Source organism: Coptis chinensis, chromosome 7 (genome assembly GCF_015680905.1).
Source record: "Coptis chinensis isolate HL-2020 chromosome 7, ASM1568090v1, whole genome shotgun sequence".
NCBI lineage: Eukaryota > Viridiplantae > Streptophyta > Magnoliopsida > Ranunculales > Ranunculaceae > Coptis > Coptis chinensis.
In genome coordinates, this window is record NC_141462.1 from 23,006,486 (window position 1) to 23,021,877 (window position 15,392).

Consider the following 15,392-nt stretch of genomic DNA (forward strand, 5'->3'; position numbering starts at 1 on the left):
GAATAGGATGCTAATTCTCAGTTCAGGTCACCTATTTGATTTCATGTGAGTACCTCAACAACTTCATTAGGATCGCATCAACTCTAGCTGGTAACTAGAATGAAGTTGGAGGGAGCACTAAAGAACAACTTCTTAACGATGATAAAGGCAAACTTCTAAGCTTGCTCTCAAGTGGTCGGTGGTTCATGCCTTGAAGCCAACAATTGCTATTCAAACTAGCTTCTACTCTTTTGTTTGTTGGGATATTTGGCATTTATAAAGCCAATGAACATTTATTGATTATACATGATGATGTTTAATTAAATACACGTATCTTATTATTATGTATATGGGTGAACTCATATCATATGATGAAACCATAAGTTCCATAGGTAATAGAATTAGAACAATCAGGCATATGAAGAGTCATGTGCGGGAGATTTGATTGTATCTATTTATCTAGAATGCTCACAGTTAGGGGTGAAGTCGGACGCTTCACTTATAAGACTGTAATATACATAACTGCTATATGATATGATGATGATATCTCAATCATTTGAGTATGACTCTAAGTTTGTATATTGGTGTAGTCACATGACTGACACTGAGGGGATCAAAGTGAGAACACGCTATAAATTCGCTGTTAAGGTTAGTGTGCAAATCTCACTCTACCGATTAATCCCTAGACTTAAGGAATTGTGAAAATTCATTGTGTCTCAAATTTATTACTTTGAGACGTTAAAAAGTAATGTCTATTCATAGACTAGACTTGAAGTTTTGGGTAATGAATGTAGGACGTCTTGAATCACGAATTTTAATAAAGGATCCACCACTCTACGGAGTTATGTATTAGAAAATTGTGACATAACTAATTGAGCTCAAACCCGGCCGGTATAAGAAATAGTTTCTTAATGCTCAATTGATGTTAAATGTCACATTGGGTCAATTAGACATGGGTGTGACAGTGAATAACAAATTCCCAATGGTCTAATTGTGAATACAAGTAAGGTGGAGGGACATAGATATAATTAATGATAGATAAGGACTTTCTTGAAAGTTCTCGGGGCCTTATTATAAATATGGATTTATTAATGGGCACTTTCCATATTAAAGATATATATATTAAAAGTGTTTTAATATATCAAGTTCAAGTACTTGTATGACAGGGACTTGTCCTATTAAGATAATACTTGGAATCCTAAGTGAATCCCACTACACACATACTTACATATTCTCAAAGTTTTATCTATATAAGAGAATGACTTTTTGGTGGAAGGGACCATTTGTCTTTCCAGGAAAAGTACAACTAAAAGTAGGAGAAAGGCAAAAGTGTTTTGTGTTGTGTTGTGTGGTGAATACTATTAGAAGGCTGAAGACTAAGTGATTTGATTCAGCTTTGGAAAGTTTCTCTTTACTGTCAATCTCTAATTCTGGCTTTGAAGGTATTTTTCTTTTAATTCCTTTTTTGATCAATAATAGATTAGCATGTGAAAGATGAGGATTAAAGTAATCTTAACAATTGGTATCAGAGCGGGTCATGCTATAATCTATTTTTTATTTAATAGAATAATGAGATCTGAAAATTTTATATGAGATATATGGTGATTTCATATCTGCATGTTCTAAGTAATAAAGGTGATTTTTTTTAAGTATTAGTACATACTATAAAAATGAATGATATATATAAATATGTGATATTGACGTGATCTATTAGTTTGATAATATGATCACATGTTCTTTTTAAGGTTAACATTGATCGTTTTAAATATCAAGTTTTTATCTGTTGATTTCGGTAACGTGAGTACGTGAGTGAAGGATGGATTTTTACTAGATCTGTTTTACTCTATTTGGTACTAGTCACGTTTATGTCTTGCATAAAGTTCTTTGTTAATATAAATAGCATTACCAATGAGCTAAAAGGCAGAAATCACTTTATAAAAAGTGGATATGACGTTGGCATCTCAAGTCCTTAACTTGGACTTGTAAAAAGTATTGTATTAGTATATGACAAAGTCTTTTTTACTATAAGTGGGTGGGAAGATGAAGGACTATGTTAATAGTCTTGTTCATTGCTAATGACCACATGCAGTGACACGTGTTTAGATGTTAGTAAAATTTTCTTTGAAGGAAAAGTAAAAGATATGCATGGTGCATGAGATGCTTGGCATGTGTTGTCCAATGGTATATGTATATGCATGCACGTTTTTTTTTACAGTAGCTTTTGAGTTGGTTCTTGGTACTGTGGGCCATATAGAAGATGTATAAAGTATGTGTACTTGCTGTAAGAGATAGGAATAAAGTCACATGTGAACTTCTTTTCCTTTTATGCTTAAGCTTTAAAGTATGTTTGACACCTCACACCTCATGCATGGTAGCTATACATGTGTTTAACTGCGTAATTATTAGCAATATTAAGCTAGGTACATATAATGCATGACATGTACCAGGGTATATCGAACGATATATGCTACTAGTTTTTATATCTAGACTTTCCATAATATGACAGTAGAATATCTATGACATTATGACATGTATTTTTTTGGCATGAGATGCATGAGACGTCATTGTCATTATTATTAGAAGCATATTATGTAATCGGTTTTTTTTTAACTTAGAAGTAAGTGTTGATATTTAAGCACTAATACCCTCAGTCTTTATAAAGTAAGTGGTAAATGCATTTAATTTACGAATTGAATCCCTTGCTACGCCGTTATCAATTCAATAGGAATTATATTTTTAGATATGATTAATATGATCCCTACGGATAAATTAATTACATATTAAAATATTTTGGCCTATTGTCTACTCTTAAGAAGAAAAATTCATGTATGGCTAGTGAGAGTGTTTTCCCTTACAGATTCATTATCTCGCGGTTACATTAATGAATTAAGATGATGGTACACTTGGTTGAAATATAATTGACAGCCCTACGGTTTGTGCAATTATATTTTAGTAGCAAAAGGAATGATAATGTAAATCATATTACTTGTATGTAAAATTGATGAGTCTAGCAGAACTCGCTTGATTAAGTTGAATAATTTTGATGCCCTACGGATAAGATATTGTTCATAAGTATTAGGTTTCCATTGCTTATATTTGTCTTAATGATACAATATTGAGGGTGTTGTATTTTTATTATATAAGCGGGAAATTGGTTTATTAAATTCCCAAAATCAATATTAAATGAATTATAATAATTTTTGTGTATATGTAAATATTCCAGATATGCCTCAATCAAATTTCAGTCCCTTAGCATCTATCTTGAAAGAGAACAAGTTAACTGGTCCTAATTATGTGAACTAGAAGCATAACATTAACATTATCTTGCATGCTGAAAGTTACAAATTCGTTCTCACTACCCCTTGCCCAACACCCCGCCCCCCCCCCCCGAACCAGCAGACAATGCTAATGTAAGGCTGAAAGATGAGTACAAAAAATGGCAAAAGGCCAATGAGATGTCCAAGTGTTATCTCCTGGCATCCATGTCAAACGTACTCCAGCACCAACACCAAAATTTTGGTACAGCTATTGAGATCATGAGCAATTTGCAAGAGATGTTTGGCGAACAAAATCGCACTAAACGTCAGATTGCAATGGGAAACCTGATGAATACAAAAATAGATGATGGGACTCAAGTTAGGGAGCATATCCTTAAGATGATTGGCTATGTCAATGAGTTGGAGATCTTAGGCATTGAAATAGATGCCAATTCTCAGGTTGATGCTATTCTTCAGTCTTTGCCAGTTTCATTTAATCAGTTCAAGTTGAACTACAACATGAACAATATGGATCTGACACTGCCAGAGTTAATGAACTCTTTGCAGCAGGCTAAAGACTTAGTTAAGGTTAAACCAAGTGTAATGGTCTCAGAAAATGTTGGTGTTTCCAAGCCTAAGTTGAAAGGCAAAAGCAAGTGGAAAAAGGGTAAAAAGTTTTCCCTTGGGGCAAAAAGGGGGAGTGGAGAAGAATTCAGGGGCTAAAGCAAAAGGTAATTGTTACCATTGTGAAAAGCCTGGTCATTGGAAGCGGAACTGTAGAGAGTATCTGGCTATAAAACAAAAACAAAAAGAATGTATGAAATCCTTTATTCTTAAAACCAAAGAGTTGGTTTTTCCTTCTGACACCTATTAAGTGGAATAAGAGGCCACTAACTACTTTTGTAAAATATTACAGGAGTTTCAGCGGAAAAGAATGATGAATGAAGAAAAGGTGTACCAGGCACTAGGGACAGAGGAAAATGTTGTTACAGTATCAATATGAGTTTATTGTTTATCATTAGAAAAGAAAATGTTAGTTTTAGAAGACTATTTTTATGTTCCAGGGATAAGGAGAAATTTGGTTTCTGTTTCAACACTTTATAAGTCAGAATATAATATTCTATTTCATTTGATTCAAAAGTTGTAATCAGATTAAATAAAAAGATTATTGCCTCTGGTTTTTTGGAAAATGGTCTTTATTTACTTTCTTCTATGCTAGAAATAAATGATTTTGATATTAGTAATTCATCATATGTTATTACCTCAAAAGCGGGTATTTTCTTCAGATAATCTAACAAACTTGTGGCACTAAAACTTGGTCATATCAATCTGAATAAGATTGATAGCATGGGTGAAAGATGGGATTTTAAGTTCACTCCCTTTATAATCTTCTTCAACCTGTAATCTTATTTAGAAGGAGTGATGACTAAAAGATCTTTTAAAGTAAAGGGTCAAGAGCTACATAGTTAATGGAGTTAGTACATGAGCCTATAAATGTGAAAACAAAAGGTAATTAACTTAATGCAAAATATGATTTTGTTTCAATTAAGTGCACCGAGAACTCCACAACAAAAAGAGATTGCAGAAAGAAGGAAAATAACCTTATGGGGTATGGTTTAGACTATGGTGAGTTATTCAAACTCTCCCTGTATCTTTTTGGAGATAAGCCTTAGAAATGTCAGCAGATATTTCTATTTATGTTCAATATAGATTAATTTATAATTTAGATAAAACTTCCATGTAAAGTTCAGAGTTTATCTAAACCTACTCTGGTACTTCGTCGTAGTGGGATGACAATTAGTCTTCAAGAAAAGTAACCCTATTATTAAGGGAAACTTTATATGTTATATCAGATGACAAGGATGTAGATCCTATAAACTACGAAGAAGTAATTTTTGACATTGATTTGAGTAAATGGCTTGAATCAATGAGATGAGAAATGGAGCCCTTATATTCCAACAATGTCTGGGAACTTGTTGATCCTTTGCCAAATATTAAGCATATTAAGAATAAGTAGTTATTCAAAAGTTAAAGAGAAGCTATTAGAAAGGTAGAGACTTTTAATGCGAGACTGGTTGAGAAAATGTTTACTCAAAAGAGGGTATCGATTATGAGAGAACTTTTTTGCCAGTAGCCATGAAAAGTCCATTGAGTCCTTCTAGTGATTGCTGCTCATTATGACTATGTGATTTGGCAAATGGATGTAAAGACCGCATTTTAGAACCTGGAGGCTTTATAGTTCCTACAAGCTTTAAGGAGTTAGAATGTAAACTTTGATCAAATAATCAAATCGTTTGGTTTTGATTAATGTAAGGAAGGACCTTGTGTTTTACAAGAAGGTTGAAGGTAAGATGGCTATGTTATTGGTCTCATATGTATATGATACACTATTCATTATGAATGATATAGTCTATGAGGACCAAATACTATATATATTGGTATATATGTATGTGCAGATCCTTATATAAATATTATAGGTTTTAGAATGGTCGTTATATGGCTTTGAAGGCTAGTGGGAGATTGTTGGGATATTTGGCCTTTACAAAGCCAATGAACATTTATTGATTATACATGATGATGTTTAATTAAATACACGCATCTTATTATTATGCTTATGGGTGAACTCATATCATATGATGAAACCATAAGTTCCATAGGTAAAAGAATTAGAACAATCAAGCATATGAAGAGTCATGTGCGGGAGATTTGGTTGTATCTATTTACCTAGAATGCTCATAGTTAGGGGTGAAGTCAGACGCTTCACTTATAAGACTGCAATATACATAACTGCTATATGATAGGATGATGATATCTCAATCATTTGAGTATGACTCTAAGTTTGTATATTGGTGTAGTCACATGACTGACACTGAGGGGATCAAAGTGATAACACACTATAAATTTGATGTTAAGATTAGTGTGCAAATCTCACTCTACCGATTAATCCCTAGACTTGAGGAATTATGAAAATTCATTGTGTCTCAAATTTATTACTTTGAAACGTTAAAAAGTAATGTCTATTCATAGAATAGACTTGATGTTTTGGGTAATGAATGTAGGACGTCTTGAATCACGAATTCTAAAAATAATCCACCACTCTACGGAGTTATGTATTAGGAAATTGTGACATAACTAATTGAGCTCAAACCCGGCCGGTATAAGAAATAGTTTCTTAATGCTCAATTGATGTTAAATGTCACATTGGGTTAATTAGACATGAGTGTGACAGTGAAGAACAAATTCCCAATAGTCTAATTGTGAATACAAGTAAGGTGGAGGGATTTAGATATAATTAATGGTAGGAAAGGACTTTCTTGAAAGTTTTAGGGGCCTTATTGTAAATATGGATTTGTTAATAGGCACTTTCCATATTAAAGAGATATATATTAAAAGTGTTTTAATATATCAAGTACAAGTACTTGTATGACAATGACTTGTCCTCTTAAGATAAGACTTGGAATCCTAAGTAGATCCCACTACACACTTACGTATTCTCAAAGTTTTCTCTAAGAGAATGACTTTTTGGTGAAAGGACCATTAGTCTTTCCAGGAAAAGTACAACTAAAAGTAGGAGAGAGGCAAAAGTGTTTTGTGTTGTGTTGTGTGGTGAATACTACTAGAAAGAAGACTAAGTGATTTGGATTCAGCTTTGGAAAGTTTCTCTTTACTGTCAATCTCCAATTCCGGCTTTGAAGGTACTTTTCTTTTAATTCCTTTGTTTTATCAATAATAGATTAGCATGTGAAAGATGAGAATTAAAGTAATCCCAACATTGTTATGGTTGCTACATCAATGTAACCAGCTATTTAACTTGGAGTTAGATTTGCAAAGTAGCCGTGGGAAGCTATGGTGCTTAGCTCAGTGAGTGTGAGTTGTTGGTTAAGGAAGGCATTTGAATATTCAATTGAGAAACAAAATAGATGGATGAAGCAACATTCTTTTTTGTTTCTTTTCATCTTTTTTTGGTAAAAAAATTGAATGGAATTTCGCATGACTTTTTAGATAGATATTGCCTCTCACTTCCGAACTAAGCATAACTAAGCATGAAGCTGGATACATGTATGAAATTCAGATGGATAATAATCTTGCATGGGATGTGCAGTTCTACAAGTAAGTAAATATAATTTTAGTGTGAATGAGATCCCTGATTCTTCACAATTTTTTTTATTATTAGCGTGAATGAGAGCCCTGATTCAAGGGTAATTATTCTACACATTACATCCTTAGTTTGCCAATATAGTTTCTTGTAATTCTTCCATTTGTGTTCATTATCAATTCATGTCTTTGCACAACTGTCGACTTTTATTTTTGGGGAGGTGGTTTAGTTATATTTTGTTTAGACTGATTGTAACGGCCGGATTTAGACGAATTTGAGTGCCAAACACTATAAATGCCATGGAATGAGGTTTTCTTCCTCCGTGTTTCAATCTTTATTATATTATTTTATACTTTAATAGCTAGATAATTTTGTTGCGGGATGAAGATAACTTGTTCTTGGTTGTAATACTGCAAGTGACCAAACATAAAAGTAATGGTCCAGTTAGCAGTATGGCATGAAAACCAGTAGCCTATCTTCATTTTAATTAGCTCTTATATGATTTAATTTCCACAAGTAAAATCCAAGGCATCATTACAATATTGGTTAGGACAATAACTACAAGTGAAGTGATCAAAATCTGATTAATAAGTGATTCAGTAGATATTAAAGATACAATTGTACATTATGTCTAAGATTTCATCTCATTCCCTATCCTTAGCTGATTATAAAAATTGAGTGATTGAACATTATTGGCCATGGATTGTACAAAACTTTTCTAAAGCCTTGACCTTACAAAACTTACCATTTGTTGATTCAAATTGACAAGTTCACAATTGAAAGGTTATTATTGCTGATTTCAAATGGGCAGAATACCCAAACCATCTTATTATGATATTAATGATATTTGACAGATTAAGTTTCAAGAAAAGCTCTTCGAAGTTATGAATCATGGCCTATGGCCTATAGCGACAAGGATGTGAATTATATTCAATATTTGTTTTTATGACATTTTTTGTGGAAACACTATAAAAGTGACTATTGCAGAAACCGGAAACTTGAAGTAAAAAAATTCAATTAAACTGTGCACATAAGAAGTTGAGAATGATAGATATGTAATATGTGATGAGAACGTCTTCACAAGTATAGTTCTGTATTTAAATTGTTGTTAGACTCCTTTTGTCTAATTGGAATGCATTAACTATGTAGTTTTTAGACATGTAACAGCAATTAATCTAGCTTTATGCTTGATTACTAGCTGGTGCTTTTTTCAAAAGTTGTAGGTTGACACTTTGGCAATTCTGAAGTTTCAAAATGATACTTACAAGCATTTGAGATTTATTTATCCAACCAATACCCTGCATAGCAAACAAATTTAATGGCAACTATGCCTATAGCTTTTGTGTTTGTTTTTTTGCTAAAATAAAGTTACTTATAACATAGCTTCATCTTACAAAACAATGCACTTTCACATCAAATAGGGATTTTTTTTTTCCCATTATCACTTTATAATTATAGCATATCTTATTTCATATTTCTGTGTGATCATTATTTCAGTCTAGTCGAAAACCAAAACCTAATATAATCCACCGACCATTTGTCACTCTTTGGTAGGCAATTATGCATTTTTTTCCCTTAATAATTAAACATATTATGTAAACTGGATGCAAATGCATTGAATTGAAGTAACCTTAAAAAATAATTAACGACAAATATAAAACTGGATGCAAATGCATTGAACTAACTTCAAAGAATAATTAACTGAAATCTGGATGCAATTGCATTAAACTAACCTCAAAAAATAATTAATGGAAAATTGAAAATTGGATGCAAATACATTGAACTAACCCCAAAGAATAATTAATATGAAATCATAAAATATATGCAACCGCATTGAACTAACCTCAATGAATAATTTAAATTGGAAATTGGAAACTGGATGCAAATGCATTTAATTAACCTTAAAAAATAATTAAAGAAAAATCAGGAACTAGATGCAATTGAATTTAACTAGGCTTAATTAGAAATCGTAAACTGGATGCAACTGTCAACTAATCTCAAAGAATAATTAAGAGAAATTTGAAAACTTAATGCAAATGCATTGAACTAACCCCAAAAAATAATTAACAGAAAATTAAAACTAGATGAAACTACAATGAACTAACCTCATAACATAATTAATGAGAAATTAGAAATTGAATTGGATGCAACTATGTTAAACTAACCTTAAATAATAATTAAAATGAGAAATCGGAAACTGGATGTAAATGCATTTAACTAACCTCAAATTAGCAAGAAATCAAAATTTAGTGCAACTGCATTGAACTAAGAGTTTATGACTATTTAGTACCACGAACTTTCGTTTTTTTTCCTAAATGGTACCCGAACTTTGTTTCTCGCCTATTCGTACTACGAAGTTTCAATTTCAATTTAGTACATCAGTTAATTTTCCATCCAATTTCACTAACGGCGTTAGCACTATTCACACAATACTATTCATGTGAATAGTGTTTTTTCAAAAATTCAAATTTTGAAAAAACAAAAAACAATATTCACGTGAACACTTTTTTTTTTAAGAATCTTTAATCAATCTTAAAAATTAATTCTTTACTTTAATGAAAAATAATAAAAAACACTATTCACGTGAACAGTGTGTGTTTTTTTTTTTGTAATAATCTTTAATCAATCACAAAAAAAAAAAAAAAAAAATGTTCACGCGAATAGTGTTTTTTTTTTTTTTTTTTTTAAAAGAAATCATTTTTTAGATTGATTAAAGATTCTTAAAAAAAAAAATTGTTCACATGAATAGTGAAAAAACTGTTCACGTGAATAGTGTTAACGCCGTTAGTGAAATTGGACGGAATTGGATGGAAAATTAACTGAGGTACTAAATTGAAACTTCGTAGTACGAATAGGCGAGAAACAAAGTTCGGGTACCATTTAGAAAAAAATGTGAAAGTTCGTGGTACTAAATAGTCATTAACTCTTAAACTAACTAGAATAATTAACAAGAAATCAAAAGCTGGATGCAACTCCATTAAATTAAGCTCAAATAATAATTAACAAGAAATCAATGCATTGTACTAACCTCAAAGAATACGGAAATATTGAACTAACTTCAAAGAATAATTAACCGGAAATCGGAAACTCGATGCAAATGCATTGAACTAACCTTAAAAAATAATTAACGAAAAATCGAAAATTGGATGCAAATGCATTGAACTAACCTCATTGAATAATTAATGGGAAATCGGAAACTGGAACTAACTTCAAAGAATAATTAACGGGGAATCGGAAATTGGATGCAACTTTATTGAACTAATCTCAAATAATAATTAACGAGAAATCTAAAATTGGATGCAAATGCATTGAATTAATCTCAAAGAATAATTAATGGAAAATCAGAAACTGGATGCAACTGTCATTGATAACTAACCTCAAATAATAATTAACGGGAACTTGAAAGCTGGATGTAAATGTATTGACCTAACCTTAAAAAATAATTAATCGGAAATCGAAAACTGAATACAAATGCATTATATTAAACTAATTAATTAAGCTTGATCAAAACATAGTTGTATTATATGTAGTGAGAATGTCTCGCTAGGTATAGTTTTGCATTTAAATAATATTTATAATATCTCTTTTCGATCGTATGATTGGAAATGTCTTACTATTCAAGTAACTTCAATACGATCTTCGCATCATTGGACATTCACACAAAACTTATTAAACAACAAAAAAAAGTCGAAGGGTGAATTCTTTCTTTTCATAGAGAGTGGGGATTTCACATTACAAGAAATTTGGATGAGTTATCAATATAATATTCATATCTCATAGCTTTGTATAATTGCAAATATTTTCAAAATAATTTAATATAACGGCACCCGTTTGTAGGACGAGTTCAAAAAGCTAGTGAGGAGAATATATATATCATAACTAAGCTGCTCTCGATCTGCAATTGAATTGCGAGTCGTACATATTATATATATATTTTTCAATAAGCTTAATTTGGGGTTAAGGCAGACTCCTTTGCCCCTATGGGTCGTTTAATACATACAATATCAAGAAATTAAAAATACAAACCTCCTTAATTAAGATTATGATATTTGTAGGGAGTTTCAATTAGAAACGTACAATTCTTCAAAGAAAGGAGAGATCCATCTTACCGCCTTTTTTTTTCCTAAGTGAGCTTGAAATTTTATTAATAAGAACGAGAAAAGTTACATGATAGGTGAAGGAGAAAGTAAGATGAGAAAAACAACATAAAAGGGAAAAACCTATATAGAGAGGACTGCATCATTGTAATGGATATGACTTCCCTACTAGGTAGATCTTCCATACCATTACCGATCATGTGCACTACCTCTAGTTCACAAACCAAAAATATGCTAAGTGAGGAGATTCCCACTTGAACATCCAAGCTAGCCTTCCTTCAAACAGATAGGTCTGGGTAGACGGTATTGTAGTCGCTTTGTTTGTTGCAAGATTAGTTGAGAAATTGGCTTAGCTTCTCTCCATGTGGTGGTGAAGATACAATTAACTACCTTTTCCTTAATGTTGTCCCACTTTTGTGTTAGCCACCAAGGCAACTTACCAGTCCTAAAAGCCTTAATTAATCGCAACCGAGGAATCAGACTCTATTAAGATATCTACCCATTTGCACTCCAAGGTTAGCTACTTCCAAAGCTTCCAAAATTGCAAGCACTTCAGCCAAATAATTGGTATTCACACCAATTTTTTTCCACATGACTAATCGGAAGTCTCCTCTATCATCTCTAAAGGTTGCAACTATCCCAGTAGGACAAAAAATTGCCATTTGCCGCTCCCTCACAATTTGCTTTCGTATAACCAGGTGGGGGGAGGCACCATTTGCATTCTTTGATCAATAGAGCATTATTGGGCTTACAAGGAACATTCTAGTTTTTAATAACTACAAGGTTTCGAATAGAGTTCTTCATCGTACCTTTCAATAAAAAACTTAATTGTTGCACTGAATTTATGATTTGCTTCTGACACCACTTGAAGTTGTTCGATCTTCTAGTCCTAAACAACAATTAGCAGGTTCCTATGCTTCCATAGAGTAACCATGCCTCCAACTATTGCGAACAACCAAAGGTGCTTAACATATATAAGAACTACATCGCTTTCCCAGATCCACTGCCTCTTGCATATTCCGAAAGTTGCAACTGAAGGAAAAATGCCTAGCCACCCATTTCCATAAGTTTTTGCAAAGATACAATGGCAGAGAAGATGTTCCAGGTCCTCACCATGCGAAAGACACCCCCAAAATTAGCTATGTCATCAGTAGCAACATATTTCTGAACTAGCTTCCAACCAATAGCCGAGGTCCTAGGGTGAATGAATTTGTTCCAAATAGTTACCTTCGGCATTTTCCGTCTTATCTTTTCAAAAGCAGACAAAACTGAGAATTCTCCCTTGAGGTCGGGTTTCCAAATTCTATAATATGCTCTTAATTTGCAATTTTAGAGTTGGTAGTTGGATCCCATGCATCCCCACCTGCATAAAAATATTATGAACTAATTGTGGAATAGACCACTGGCCATTTACGATAAGATCATCAACCTTTATTTTGAGACCTTTCAAAGCCCCAGGAGGTAGGTGTAACTGATGTTGCAGTGAGTGGGTGCCCAACCATTTGTCCCGCCACAAACTGACCGATCTCCCATCACCAAGGATCCATTCGGTTCTCTCCAACACCTCACCCAAAGCCCATTTAATTCCACCTCCAATAGTAATGTTGGCATGATATATACCTTATAAAATCACCAACACGACTGAAGTACTTTTGCCGCATGAAATAAGCAAACTCATCTTTACCTGTGAGGATTTGCCAAGCAAGCTTCATTAAGAGTGGCAAATTCACCTCTCAGCCTTCTAATTCCTAGCCCTCCCTCATCATAAGGTTTGCAAACTTTTTCCCAAACAGCTGTGATTTAATTTTCTTACTCTCCATAGGATTTCACCATAGAAAGTTTCTCATTAAAGCTTTACATTCTTTTATTATTCCCATGGGCTATTTGAAAACACTCATATTGTAGACCTGAATACTGCCAACTTAATCAACACTGTTCTACCTTGAAATGACAACAATCCACCCCTCCGGCTGGCAAGCTTGTGTTTAATCTTACCGCCTCTAATTAGAGAACAAATATTAATTGGACATGTAATTACCATTCATAAATATAAATAGCACTTCTCATCTTATTGCGACCTTCCGGAAAACCTCATGCATCTTCAATATAATATTGAGTAGGGTGGTCACATGCATTGAAAGTACTCTACAAGCTACAATTTACATTGCTACTACAAGTGCCCACAACGCAATCAATTATGCCTAGCATCAAAAGGGGAGTACGTGATTGACCTTAGCAAAAATAGGAAATTTATGAAGACTTGTTCTAACAGTACTGACAAAGTTTGTAACTGACAACAAGTTGAGTTTCTATTGTTGTACGTACGTCATGAAAAGATATAAAGGAAGGTTAAGGAAGATATATCATATATGTAAGCCTCTCCAAGCAAAAGAAACAAATACATGCATAAAGAAAAATGTGGATGATGGCCGCTATAGTAAGCTATATATCCCTAGTTCTATATATTGAGTATCCCTAGTTCTCTAAGCCAATTCCTACTGAAAACTAGTGACATATATAGCTGAGTAATAGTTAATAAAATGATCACATACATTTGCACAGAATTAAGCATATGTTTCGGATTAAAGTACAAACTTAGATTATATTATTTTAGCCTCAAGCTTACTTCTAAGCATGAACTTAACATAGTAACCCTAAAACAAGGATGAGGACTAATTGGAGTAAATTACGTCATTAAGTGTTATCTTAGAATGTGTAATTCAATATCCGCTCTTTTATTGCAAGACGTGAAATTTAACTAAGAACACTCACATGATTAACTGTAAATTAAAATTGTATAAAGCATGCTAGCTAGCTTAGGCCTCTCAAGTGCAACTTTAATTTGAGAAAATAAACGATAAACTTGATGATAAAAAGAATTTACAGTAAACGATAGGGTGCATTAAGTTTATATTAAGAAATCCTTGTCAATCACTATAATTTCTTCCCATTTATACAGAAATATACACATGAAAATTAAAGCAAATAATAACAATATTCAGATGCAATACTCACTTTTCAAACTTGTATAGGCACAATCACTGATGAAAAAAAGATCTAGTATATGAACATACATGAAGTACATGAAACAGACAATCAGAAAAATTCTATTGTACCGATCGTATTCCTATCAAGCGGCTCAGGCCCCAACCTGAGCTCGAGATCCAAATCCATCTTTCCTGAACCATGGCTTAACTGTGTCATCCTCTCTTCACATCCACCACGTCTTTTCAATTTTCGGTCTTCACTGCTTGATGGTGATTCAACAAATAACTGCAGCTGCCTAAGTTCTCCTACATTACTTTCGCCTTTAGCAACATCATCCTCTTCTTCTGGAATAATCCAAGGCCATCTGTTTTCAGTATACTCCTTTTCTGATTTGTTTTCGATGGAAGAGATTGAAGGATAGGACAGATTCTTCTTGGTGATGTTCAAAAAAGTGAATTTGTTATGATTAGAGGGTTGCTTGAGCTTGGCTCTATCTTTTCTATGGATGTTCATGTGACCACCTAGGGCTTGTGCATTAGAGAACCCTCTCTTACAGAAGGTACATTCATATGACCTAACATAGGTTGGACCCTCGTCATCATCAGTGGTCAAGGACTTCTGGTCGGACTTTTCCAAACATGGGGGTTCAGTCTCCATGTTCAAGCTACAATTTGCATGAATAAGAAAGCAGACAGTGAGAGAGAAAGAGAGAGAAGGGAAGGAACAAGTAGAAGATGGTCAACTGGTCGGTTGTATGGAGGTTTCAGTTGAGAATTGATGTATTAGAGACTTGCTTGGTTCAAGACAAATGACATGTATAGAACAATGCAACAGTTTTAGAATCAAATGACGACACTACCCTTACGTACAATATCTTAATTAGCTTTTTTAACTGTTAACATAAATATTTAGGATCATGAATTAATGTGCACAAATGCTTCTAAATTCACCATATGATTTCAGTTCAAATTAGTG

General features: G+C 33.1%; 2 protein-coding genes across 2 annotated transcripts; one reads left to right on the plus strand and one right to left on the minus strand.

Annotated features, from left to right (window-relative positions):
• The first annotated feature begins 3,434 nt into the window (after nucleotides 1-3,434).
• LOC147486671 (uncharacterized) lies at nucleotides 3,435-3,959 on the plus strand. Its single transcript, XM_086573812.1, has one exon. The coding sequence runs from the start codon at nucleotides 3,435-3,437 to the stop codon at nucleotides 3,957-3,959; it is 525 nt and encodes a 174-aa protein (XP_086429938.1).
• A 10,566-nt stretch (nucleotides 3,960-14,525) lies between these two features.
• LOC147486672 (uncharacterized) lies at nucleotides 14,526-15,074 on the minus strand. Its single transcript, XM_086573813.1, has one exon. The coding sequence runs from the start codon at nucleotides 15,072-15,074 to the stop codon at nucleotides 14,526-14,528; it is 549 nt and encodes a 182-aa protein (XP_086429939.1).
• Nucleotides 15,075-15,392: the final 318 nt, after the last annotated feature.

What these genes read in the sequence shown, in the direction of transcription:
- LOC147486671 (XM_086573812.1), top strand. Translation starts at nt 3,435, where the DNA reads ATGTCCAAGTGTTATCTCCTGGCATCCATGTCAAACGTACTCCAGCAC.
- LOC147486672 (XM_086573813.1), bottom strand. Translation starts at nt 15,074, where the DNA reads ATGGAGACTGAACCCCCATGTTTGGAAAAGTCCGACCAGAAGTCCTTG.